Raw genomic sequence first — 12,138 nt, 5'->3', positions numbered from 1 at the left:
AGGCTCCAACTTTGAATGAGGGGCTGGAGAAGTTCCCATGACACCGCCTCGTCTCAGATTGCCTCTTATCATGTGTCCAATCAGGAGCCAGTAAATGCTTTAAAGGGCGTTTCTTTCCGCATGTTTATGGATGAGAAGGTCCCTGTGAGGGGGGGAGGAAGTTTGAAGACGACCCGCGGGTATCAGGAGTCCTCACAACTGTTCTCCACTCTGGACAGAAACCATACAACACCCTTTAACTCCTCATGTGTACTAGAGTTGGCTTTCGATGACATATCTTTTTTTTTCAGTGCAAACGTGAAGGATTTAGTTTTCCTCGTCAGAACTTAAGCTCTGGTTCGGTTAAGGTCGAAGAACCCCAAACCGGGCATCCGTGCATCTTTTTCCGGGAAGGAGAGTTGCAATAACAGCGTGGGAGTTTACAACAACAACAAAAAAGGGGGGACTGTTAACAAACCGCAACCTGGAAGTGGTTTCCCTTTCGTAACCTGCGCTGGGGGTTTTGCAACAATTTCATCAACGAGAAATGGTTGGCAGGTTAAACTTGCCAAATGTATGTGAAGGAGATTTGCTGGATATGAGCTGCAGGAGCGACAGAGGACTCGACAGCCCGGACTCGGGCTTACCTCCGAGTCCGAGCCCCAGCGGCTGGCTGCAGCCTGTGTGTGCAGAGAAAGCCGGGGCCGTGAGCCCGGCGTGCGAGGAAGAGGGAAAGAGCTCCGTGGTAGGTAACGTCGCTTCTTTGAGCACAAACTGCCGCATCAAATGCATGTTAGTGGACAGTCCTCGACCATCCATTAAGTAGGCCAAATACATTTGAACAAACTATCATTGCAATGCGTGTTGCTGCTGCTGCTGCACATGCGTCTGTCTTGTCTGCAAGTCAGACCCTCCTCATGTCAGAACTTGCTGCATGTTCTGTATTGCTGAGAAAGTGGGTCACATGGGAGCACCAAGCTGGGCCTTAATATACAGTCTTGACTCCTTCTGTGGTGGTGTTGTTGACTTGGAGGCTGATTTTTTTCTCATGGCAGGTTCCACTTTTACCCCCTGGACCTTTTCAGCAGCTACAGCCATCATCCTTCGGGGAAGGCATATCACTTGATCCATTACCACCAAAGGAAATCAGGTAGGTTGGCTTTGATGTAACCAATTTTGTGTCGTATTAGTCCTGCTGAAGGAGTCAAGACATGCGGGCTACTCCAAAAAATGCTGTTACTTTACTATATGTACCAAGATGGACAAATAGTGTTTGCTTGAGCATACAAAAGTGTGTTGTGATTTCTGCAGAGTACTTTTTTTCTATATAAAACGAATAAACGCTGCCTCCTCCGTAGATACACTTCGTCTGTGCACTACGACTCGGACCGACACTTCATCCAGGGTGTTGCTCTGCAGCCGACAGGTCAGGGCCTTGAGCACTGCAGGCAGACCATCATGGCCATACCCAATAGCACCTGGCGTCACTACAAGACTCAGCTGGAGTTCCAGCCACGCCATCGTCTTCAGCAATTCAAAAGCACCACCATCATCTACCCCAAGAAAACCAGCGCCGCCTACACCACAGAGCTGAGCTACGACTGCCAACGAATATCCAGGCGCTTCCTCTCCAGTGTGGAGCTGGAGGCTGCAGGCCGCAGGGAGATACCTCAGTTAGATAAGGGGACGGCTTGCTGAGGTTACCATAGCTTCTCTACTGTAGCTCCCCAAGGGCTAGATGCTGTTGACCTGCTGTGTTGTCTTTTTAATGTTGTGTAGCCTCTAGCCTGTACAGGAAGCACATGCTCTGCGATGTCACAGAAATCAGACAAGACATGGACAAAGTTGGTGAAATATGGATTTTGTTATTTTTCTGAATATATTCATAAACCTGCCAGAGAATGATCAGTTCGTTGGAGATTATATTTTATTTTGCAGCTTGTTGGTTCCCAGGGATATGTTCACATTCAATTAGTTTTTATTGACTTTGGAATTGACAAGTTGGGAGTGGGGCATAAATATTTATTGCCCCTGGCGAAGTCACTCTCCTAGTATCATTGAAGTTTAAGTTTTCAGACTGATTTGATTTAACTTTTTTTTAACAGTGAGGTTGTCTGTTGCTTAAAGTTAAGGGAAAGGCTGCTGTAAAATCTGCGAACTAAAATTAAGGTTTGAAGCAGCTAGTGTGTCAAAGAGAAGAAGCTATCTGATATAGTGCTGGGGTTTGGATGCATGCTCACTTGTTCGCACTGTTCACAGGAAGCAAGGAAATGTATACGAAACTTTAATCACAGAATATGGTGTATTTCTGCAACATTGGCACACACAAGGCCTTCTCCAGAAAGTTCTCTCTGGACACTGCCTGAAGGCTGCAGTTCATAATGTAAAGATGTTTATAAGGGACGGCGTAACTTATCTATTCAGTATGATGCTAAAAACAAACTGATGTGGTCAGTGTAGATTTCTTTCTGGTGTTGTATATTAAAACGTGGATTTGGTTTTTGACATCTTTGGATTGCTAGTGAAAACCAGAAGATGCAGTTCACTGCTTTCCCCTTCTTTGGCTGACTTACATGGAGATTCTATTTATTCTGTTGAAGTTCTGAGATTCTATTGGTTGATGAACGGGTCTCCCCACAGCCATGGGGAGGTTTTTTTTAGAAGCCCTTTGTGCCTTATGAATCTATTTCTGCCTGTTTTTTTTTATAAAAGTCATCTATTTTGTGCCAGTTTAAAATAAAGTGTTGATGTGTCTAACGTGTGGAAGGCCATGGTTACTTATTAAATGATGACAGCTGACAGAAGTAATCATTCATACATTTCCCAATAAATACACATAACAAAATGTTGACCACAGTGATGGCATGCATAGATTCTCAAATGTAGTGAACAAGTCGCATGATTTTCCACCCTTAAAACAGGTAAAAGCACAGAGGTGATCAATAAGTGTTTACACTGTATTTTTTGAAGATGTTGGGAGGTTTTTCATGCTTTGAGCAGAAAATCTGCAGCCACCATAAATTGACATCAAGTTCAACCAAAAGCGTCATTGGGTATTTAGAAAAGAGCTATATCAAAATAATGTATTATTCTGTTGAAAGAGCTATCAGTCTGTACAAAAGGTAAACAACGTGTTCACTCAGGTAATGAGTGAGTTGTCACTTTTTAGGAGACATCCTAAAACAAGACTTTCTTAATTTTTGCTGCTTCAGTGCCCTCTTGTGGCCAAAAAGGGGACATGCAATTTGCCAAACGCGCAGGAGGACATGGTACACGAAGAGCAGGTCGTCTCAACTTCTCAAGAAAATAATTATCTAACAAAAATGACAAGTGACGGCAAATAATTATGGTGAAGAAAATTCATTCGTAAAAAGCAGCGTTACATCAAAGACTAACTTTGCGCTGAACCGGTGGCATTATTGTGTCCTCTTGTCAACTATACCAGTAACCTACATATATCTGTTCATGCGTGATGATCTGCAGGGTGTTTGTGATTGGGGCTGTTAATGTAGAAATAATTGGTTATATTATCTTGGTAATAACATAATATACTGTTTCAATCAAACCAGCGACGCCATCTCATGCGACATTTGGGAGTATTTGTATCTCATCTATATTTAAATTCAGTCTAATGTTTGAGCAGATATTGTAATTAAAAAAGCTGAACGCTGTATTCTGAGTTTACTCTTTTACCACAGACCCTGAAGGCAGCAGAGCGTAAAGGTCATGACGTAGCCAAGGGGGTATTTCGATCCTCGACGTCAAACACAGTATTTATTTCTTTTTGCATAAACAAATGCATTACCTTGGCCAATCTACTGTGCTAAACGCTCTAAGATTTTTTTGGATATTTAAAAAAAAGAAAGAAACGATCCATGACGTATAGGTTCAGAGTTCAAACACGCCCACTTTTTACCCGCGTGGTGTCTTGAATCGCGAGTGTGTAATGTCTTCCTAAATAAACTAGAGTTGTCTCTGTATGTATAATCAGGGCAGTGTGCCGGTGTACGGTGTATACCGAGGTTGTTCTCGGCTCTTCTATCAAATAAATGTCAGCCGAAGCTCTCCTCTTGGACAGTTAGCTCATTAGCTTGTTAGCTGGTTGGATGTTTTCACTTCCCTCTGAATAATGAAGTCTTCTGACAGTAACGCATCTATCATGGACATGTTTGAAAAGGGAAAGGTCTTGAAGATATGTGCCCCAATGGTTCGATATTCAAAGTAAGTGCATTGTTTTATGCCATCACTAGTGACTGTTACATAGCCTATTTGGGTTAAAAAAAAAAAAAAAAAACATGTTCTGTTGTGTTTTTTTGTTTTTTTTATCGGCCGTGGTGTGTTTTGTTGTGTTGTGAGATTGTCATTTTTTTGTGTCGTTTGTGTCATTGTGTTTTTGACTATTTCGTCTGTGTTGTTGTTGCATTTTGTTTGTGTGGTTGTGTTGATCGTCTCTGTCATTGTGTTGTGTTTGTACACTATTGTGTATGACGTTTGGGTTTAAGAATATATTTATTTTAAGAGTTTAGGGAGAAACACTTTTGGTAATTGTTTACAAAATGAAGCTTTCGGCCGTCTTCATTTTACATTGCAGTCATCATGTAGTTTGTCCTGTTGTCCTAAACATGGGATGCATTAGATTCACTCCAAATAGGCTAGAACTGAATGTAATTGTGTTCTTCGCACATCTTGCTCAATAAAGTGTTTCTCCACAGGCTTGCCTTTAGGTCCTTAGTGAGAAAATACGACTGTGACATCTGCTTCACACCGATGATAGTGGCTGCAGATTTCTTACGATCTGTCAAAGCCAGAGACAGTGAATTCACCACCAATGACAGTGAGTGGCCTTATATTACATAGCTGTGATACCGTTCTGCCTAAGTGTCTTCTTTTACCACAACTTGTAGTGTACTGCACGTTTAGATGACATGTCAATCTTTAATGTGTTTCATATTGTTCGTTAAACTGCCATATTGTCAAAATCTTGAGAAACAAGACTAAGTTTTGATTTGGATGTTGTTGTTATTTTTCTTGTTTCAGACGACCGGCCCCTGATAGTGCAGTTTGCTGCCCATGATGCCCAGTCTCTAGCTGATGCAGCCTGTGTAGTAGCACCATTTTCAGATGGCGTTGACCTAAACTGTGGCTGTCCACAAAGGTAGAACAACCTCAAACGGTTTTGTCTCTTTTCTCTAATACTGTAACAATAGCACCATTGTATTGAAGGATTTCAAGTATGTTTGACATTGTCACATCTAATGGAAAATCATTGATGAGTGTTTGTTTGATTTCAGATGGGCAATGTCAGCTGGGTATGGTGCATGCCTCATCAACAAGCCTGAACTGGTAAAAGACATGGTCAGAACTGTCAGAAACCAAGTGGATAATCCTAACTATACAGCATCCATTAAAATCAGGTATAAATATAAAAACCTAGAATTAGTTTTACTAAACAAGCGGCAGTCTCTGAAGCACACTATTAGCTTATTGCAGATATTGCACATGAGTATACACACATGGAAAACTGGGGATGGCAATGATACACTACGTGTATGGTCATTTAGAAATAGGATAACCATTACTTAAAGTATTAACACGTCTATCTAAAGTCTTTGTCAAATTTTCCACTTAGCATATCAACATAAAAAAGTGACCTGGACAATATCTCCCAAATATAAATGTCATCGTATTCACCAAGTGTTTCAGAATTATTTATATCCTTAACGCCCGGCAATGACCCGTGTTCAAATGAACATAAGGAAAATGTATATAAAAGGAATTTCTCCCACAGAATTCACAAGGACCTGAGGCAGACTGTGGATCTGTGTCAGAAGGCTGAATCAGCCGGCGTCTCATGGATAACGGTCCACGGCCGTACATCAGAAGAACGCCACCAGCCAGTCCATTATGATGCCATAAAAACAATCAAAGACAGCGTCTCTGTCCCTGTCATAGCCAATGGGGATATTAAAAACCTCCGTGATGTGGAGTCAACTCACCAGCTCACTGGAATTGATGGTAGGTTTGCCTTGGACAAACTGCACTCTAAACGTAAGGCAAAATAAATGTATGGCAAAATGCTGAATTTCCTGTCTGATTGGATTTGCCCATTAGGTGTGATGGCTGCGCGGGGGTTGCTTGCTAACCCTGCCATGTTTGCCGGCTATGACGAGACTCCTCTGGAGTGTGTTTGGGACTGGGTGGACATAGCTTTAGAGCAGGGCACTCCGTTCACCTGCCTCCACCAACATCTCATCTACATGCTGGAGAGAGTTAGCTCTCAGCCTGAGAGAAAAGTGTTCAACTCCTTATCCAGTACCTCCGCTGTAATAGATTACCTGCAGAACACATATGGGTCAGTGCATGATCTGGGAACATAATCATTCAGTAATGTTTTATTTTTGGTTTTAATCATTTGTACTTTTTATATTTTATGCCAAATAAACTTAAGTGCTATTATTGTATCACTGATTTCTGTTTTCTTTGTGGTTATAGTTTCACCAATTGGACAAAAAACAAAACACAGTGAAAATCTATTTTGAATTGTTTAGATGCATTTAAATTAATTCTAATGCTTTGGGGTTTTTTGGATAGGATTGTAGTTGCATAATTACAAAGATTATAAAAGGATGTGAATCAACTGTTCAATAAACACAACACGTTATTTTCAGTCTTTAATAAAAACAATCATCCCTGTGTGACAATATGTCAGTAAATGAATGATAGTTTGATTTGCCAGTTGATATTTGAATCATGTAAGACAATTTCTTCATTTAAAACGAAGCCAAAGTTTGTTTTTCGATGCCCACGCACAAAATAAAACATGGTGCTTGCATAGACTGTCCCCCTTCAGCTTCTGGTCAGTTTGGGTTTCCTTTCAAAAAGTCAACATTTATGTATTTAAAACTTACCATGTAAACATACTTTTTAAGACAACGCCTATGTCGATTTCAACAAAGACAAACATTTCTTTAGGTATATTTATTTTAATCATAACTTGTTAATTACTGTAAATGTTCAAAGGTACAAAGCTTAAATGTGCACATTGGCACACATACTTTTGGCCTGAAATGTCAAAATCAATATCATCAAATTAACAAGTAACAATTTACATTGTACAGTATTATTCATTTAAAGTAAAAGTTTTATGCGTGACATCAACGTTGTAAACTTCATTTATTTTGAAATTGTTGACCGGAAGCTCGCTCCCTTAGCAGGACCCGGAAGAGAGGGATCGACAGACGAACTTTGCAGCGGATGATTTCACAAGTTAAGATAAACTCAAGCTGACAGTATTTAGCTGCTTATTCGGTAAGTTATATCTTTTTTCAAGTGAGTTAAAAACACCCTGACATGTTAATCTTGACATTTCTTTAATCTAGTTAATTTAACTTAAGTGAGTCAAAATCATCCTGCTCAGGTTCTTGTTAGCTTGACGCTGATAGTCGTCCTCCGTTTATTTTAAAAAGATTACTTGAGTTCACAATTTAGATCATTCACAGAAGTTTCATTTTATAAAATGAATGTAACTGTTAAAAAAAACGTTTGAACTGGTGTGTCGGATATATTTGCCTGTAAAAGCCACGTCGCATGTGGTTGGGTTTTAAGTAGGAAGATGGAAACAAACGAGACTAGTTAAAGACTAACTAGCAGTGGTGAGTTCACATTCAGGTATGTGACCCATGAACAGACTAAGGAGCTTTCTTTATTCACAGAGGCTGCTTTGTTGTCTTAAGAAACCCTGAACAGCGAGCTTCACCTCCCTTAAGAAGCTTTTTGTAGTTTGTGAGGTGCATCCTGTTGTGTAATAAAGCTATCATCGTGTCTCTTTCAGGTTTTCATCACCAGATATGACTCTTCAATGGACTGTGGTGGCCCTCTTTCTCTACGTGGAGATGGGTGTTCTTGTCATCCTCTGTTTACCCTTCATATCAGCCAAGAGGTCAGTGTCTGTGTATGAAAATGACAGGTAAACTGTTGTAAAAGGATGTGATCATGACTTGTGTGCTGTTTGGCCTTGTTCACACTGCAACGCCAAATCAGATTTTTAGCTCATTCACATTGTATGTGGTTTTATTTTTTTATTTTTTTTGCCAGTCTGACCACAAAAAGCCACATGAGATCAGATTTTTCCAGATCTGATTTAAACCACATATATACATATACATAATACGGAGGTGGTTTCGAATCTGATTCCTACAGATCAGACTCAACCAGAACGTCTCTGTCTCTTCGATGTGTCTTCGGTGTCCCTCTCAATGAGACACCATTGAAAAATAACAACAACAACGTAGAGCCGGTGGGCCGGAAGTTAACTTTGGCCAGTGAAAGAAAACAGCAAGAATCAAAACAAACAAAGTAAAAAAAAAAAAAACGCCCACGGACAGACTGCTCCTTAAGATAGTTTGCATCAGAAATAATCAGACCTTCTCTGTCATCCATTTTACTGTTGTTTTTGTTGGATGGGCGTAACCTGTTACATAGAAGCCAGTGTGGATCAGACCACGTCAGTGTGGACAGTCAGTCAGTTACGTTGGATTCTGATCAGGTTTGGGGAAACATCAGATTTGGGCGGCAGTCTGAACAAAGCCAGAGAGTCTGGGACACTTTCACACTTCCAGTCTATGTTTTGTTGTAGGTGGGTGAGTATTTTCCAGCTGAGGATATGGGGCTTCATGTCAAGGTTCTGGAACAAAGTGTTCCTCACAATGATCATCATACTTATCGTTCTCTTCCTTGGTAAGTGATGGATTATTTATGGGTATCAGATTAGATGGCTTTGGGCCACCCAGCTGCTGACATATTTGGACTTTAGATGCTGTGCGCGAGGTGAGGAAATACTCGGCCAAAGAGGTCAGCGCAGACGCCAAGCTGCAACCCAACATGTTCGATCACCTGCACATGAAGCTGTTCAGAGCCCAGAGGAACCTCTACATCTCTGGCTTTGCTGTCTTCCTCTGGCTGTGAGTCTTTGATACGGATACATAACTAAACCACCCGCGATAACCTCGTGCAGATGTAACTGACGACTGAATGACGTGTTCCTTCAGCCCTTTCCTCTAATTGTGTGTTGGCAGGGTTATGAAGCGAGTGGTCACCTTGATTAGCCAACTGGCTGCAGTGTCTGCCAGTACGGCAGCTCTTCAGGAACAGGCTGACGGTGCGAACCAGACTGCTAAGAAGTACATGGAGGACAACGAGATGCTTAAACAGGTACAGCCAGGTTACAACCTAAGTTATCCCAGGACTTAGGGATTTAAAGATTAATCGATTCAAAGGTGTCAAGGTTCACATCGACACGTTGAAAATAATGTGCAGTAATCAGGGTCTGAAGTCAACACCAGCCAAGCGCCAAATGTGGGTAGATTTTCCGTTTGGCGAGTACATTTCAGAGAGTTCTCTGACACGGAGCGGGTCAATGTTTCACCATGGAGTCATATAAACGCTGCTATCAGTATTAAGCGTGTTTCATGAAGCTGCAGCTACCTGCTTCTCTCTCTGCTGTCATGACTGTGAGGAGCACGGACACACACCAACACACATTTCAGCGCACACACACACACACACACACACACACACACACACACACACACACACACACACACACACACACACACACACACACACACACACACATACACCCTTTTAACTGTTAGTGCTTCAGCGCACAGTTGAGCCGTGATCCGGTCAAACGGTCGGTTCGACTTCTCTCTGTTCACCCTCACCATGTGTGGCAAGCCTTTTTCACATGTAAGTATTAGCTGTAATAGCAAACGTAGATATCAATAATTGCTTTTTGACAGGAGCTGCAGCAGAGTAACGGTGACATCCCTCTCGCTGTCTCTTCATTTATTTGCTCTCTCTGTAGAAAGTTGGTCAGCATTTCTCGCTTCGTTATCAATGGAGCTCGTTCGATTTGCCAAACATTTCCTTTGAATTTTGAGGATCACTTATCGTCACTGCCAATAGCGGTGCATTTTCAAACATCTTTCACATTTGTTGGATATTAATGAACTATTTAAAAGTCGACCGATGGCTGTACGATACAAACATGACGGCCCGTCACGCCTACGTTTTCCAAACCGCAATTATTGATATCTGAAATGGGAAATTACATTTCCACTCGTAACAATCCCTTTTCAATATGTGGACATTCAACTGTAGAGATCTGTTATTATTCTAAATAGTGAAAAAGTAATTACTAATATCTCTAATTCAATTAAAGATATCTGCAAATCAGCAAATGTCAAAATGACATATGCTTTGCAATGGGTGAAAATGAATGATAAACTGACATCTTGAATTAGCATTTCAACATGTGTAAATGTAACTTTGACATGACAATGTAACGTTCACTTGTGAAAACTAAAGAGCTTTGTGTCAGTCAGACTGTTTGAGTGTTTATGCATACACTGTCTGCAGCTAGCATAACGACAGCAACGTCATCTCTCCGTCGCGGCAGTCTCAGTCTCAGTCTACCTATTTACAAAATACAAAGGCCAGCAAATATGTTTTTCAAATTTCTCAGTTTCCTGACCTGAAAAAAAAGATTAATGATCTGTTATGTCGGATGGTAAAAAAAAAAAAAAAAAAAAAAAATATATATATATATATATATATATAGATGTAAAAAAATTGTGAAAGAATCGTTACATCCTCAGAACACTTTATTTAACGCCCACATTATTTAGAGTGAGGCCCAACATGAATACACTTGGCAACAGTGGTGAGGAAACCAAAACAAATATTGAACTCTAAGTCATGGCGTCCGCCTCTGGTTGTGAATAAACTCTTCACTTTGGAGTTTAAAGTCAACTGCTAACTTATTTGTCATCGGGTGAATTGAAGGCTCTGATGGGAGGTGAGGGCGATAAGGCGACGGCTGAGGGCATGGAGCTGCTGAGGAAAGAGGTGGACAAACTGAAAGTCGAACTGAAGACCTCCACGGATGGTAAGTTCACGTCGGTGCACTAACGCACATGGCCGCTCACTGATTTGAACACATCATCGCTGACGTGTGCTCCTTTCTTCTCCAGCTCTGAAGAACTCCGAAGCCGAGGCCGATGTGATGAAGAAGCAGACGGATGGCCTCGCCCGAGAGTATGACCGACTGTTGCAAGAACATCAGGAACTCCAGGTGACGATCAGCTCCTTTTTGATCTTTTATTTCCTCGAGAAAAAAACCCCAGTTCAGAGAAACATGCAAAATAATTCACTTTATAAGAACCCTTTTATTCCTTACGGAGACGAAGGAAAAAAAAAAAAAGTTGCCACATAAAACAAATCTGATTTATGTCCTATATCAACAACTGTATCAACAAAACATGAAATTACATCCTCTCTTCTTTTCTACCTTTTCAGAATCTTCAAGACAGTGGGAACAAAAAAGAGGATTAGTTAAAATCCTTCTAACGCTCGATGTTTTCGCACAGAATCTTTGCTGAGTCACTGCAACACACATTTTGCTCGGTCATGACTTCCTTGTTGTCACAGAACACGTCACGCACTCGGGACCGGTTCTCTGCGGCTCCGACTCTGGGTTATATGAGGAATAGTTTGAACTAGATGAAGTCATGTTTTGTGTTTCCGCTCGGCACAGTGTGACAGAGACGACGGCTTTACAAGGTGGCACAGGCGCGGTGCACGTGAATTGAAGGTAATTGGAGGAAAAAAACAAAAAGCATGTAGCTGTTTGACGCTTTGTGGCATTAGTCAGGCGCTCAGTGTGGAGCGCAAACTTTGAATCATGCTTGAAGGCTGTTATTTAGAAAAACAAATATGAATGTATTTTGATACAATGGCTTTGCTTTTTCTTTTTTCTTTTTTTAATTCTGAATGCAACACAAACGCATGCCACACTTTCCTCACGTTTTTATTCCACCTGATGTTCGTTCAGTTTTATTCACCAAAATAGAGTTTATGAAAGATAGTGTTCGTTGATTTGGTTGATGTTTCTGTGGTGTGAACTACTTAGTCTTATTTGATGTTGAATGTAAATTTGAGGTGAAAGGTCAGCGTTCAGGTCCTGAGCTCACGTTTCTATACAGAAATCTATAAGTGCCTTTTGGGTAGATGTTGTACAGATTGATAAATAAAGCTCCATTTCTTTTACACTGTGCCTTTTGAATTCATGAAATCCATCAACGACACCGACACATGTTA

At 41.0% G+C, this 12,138-nt stretch overlaps 2 protein-coding genes across 2 annotated transcripts; both read left to right on the top strand.

Moving 5' to 3' along the window:
• The first annotated feature begins 121 nt into the window (after positions 1-121).
• Positions 122-2,740, top strand: rflnb (refilin B). The gene is made up of 3 exons (XM_079354353.1): positions 122-724; positions 1,035-1,129; positions 1,338-2,740. Exons 1-3 carry the CDS (start codon positions 527-529, stop codon positions 1,675-1,677), a joined length of 633 nt encoding a protein of 210 aa, XP_079210479.1. The 5' UTR covers positions 122-526; the 3' UTR covers positions 1,678-2,740.
• A 1,113-nt stretch (positions 2,741-3,853) lies between these two features.
• dus4l (dihydrouridine synthase 4-like) lies at positions 3,854-12,087 on the top strand. Its single transcript, XM_079353217.1, has 14 exons — positions 3,854-4,200; positions 4,692-4,813; positions 5,017-5,134; positions 5,271-5,393; positions 5,768-5,994; positions 6,091-6,355; positions 6,830-6,835; positions 7,811-7,918; positions 8,615-8,715; positions 8,792-8,939; positions 9,054-9,189; positions 10,825-10,927; positions 11,013-11,113; positions 11,338-12,087. The coding sequence occupies exons 1-14, from the start codon at positions 4,109-4,111 to the stop codon at positions 11,371-11,373; spliced, it is 1,686 nt and encodes a 561-aa protein (XP_079209343.1). The 5' UTR covers positions 3,854-4,108; the 3' UTR covers positions 11,374-12,087.
• The last annotated feature ends 51 nt before the right edge of the window (positions 12,088-12,138 follow it).

Source organism: Symphodus melops (assembly GCF_947650265.1).
Source record: "Symphodus melops genome assembly, chromosome: 10".
Taxonomy (NCBI): Eukaryota; Metazoa; Chordata; class Actinopteri; order Labriformes; family Labridae; genus Symphodus; species Symphodus melops.
The sequence above is the reverse complement of the archived record's forward strand: the minus strand, read 5'-3'. Positions and strand labels throughout refer to the sequence as shown.

Bases quoted from the DNA above. Each gene is read 5' to 3' on its own strand.
- rflnb (XM_079354353.1), top strand. From the start codon at position 527: ATGGTTGGCAGGTTAAACTTGCCAAATGTATGTGAAGGAGATTTGCTG. The intron at 725-1,034 runs GTAGGTAACGTC...TTCTCATGGCAG, and splicing joins AAGAGGGAAAGAGCTCCGTG to GTTCCACTTTTACCCCCTGG. The intron at 1,130-1,337 runs GTAGGTTGGCTT...CCTCCTCCGTAG, and splicing joins TTACCACCAAAGGAAATCAG to ATACACTTCGTCTGTGCACT.
- dus4l (XM_079353217.1), top strand. From the start codon at position 4,109: ATGAAGTCTTCTGACAGTAACGCATCTATCATGGACATGTTTGAAAAG. The intron at 5,995-6,090 runs GTAGGTTTGCCT...TTTGCCCATTAG, and splicing joins CCAGCTCACTGGAATTGATG to GTGTGATGGCTGCGCGGGGG. The intron at 7,919-8,614 runs GTCAGTGTCTGT...GTTTTGTTGTAG, and splicing joins CCCTTCATATCAGCCAAGAG to GTGGGTGAGTATTTTCCAGC.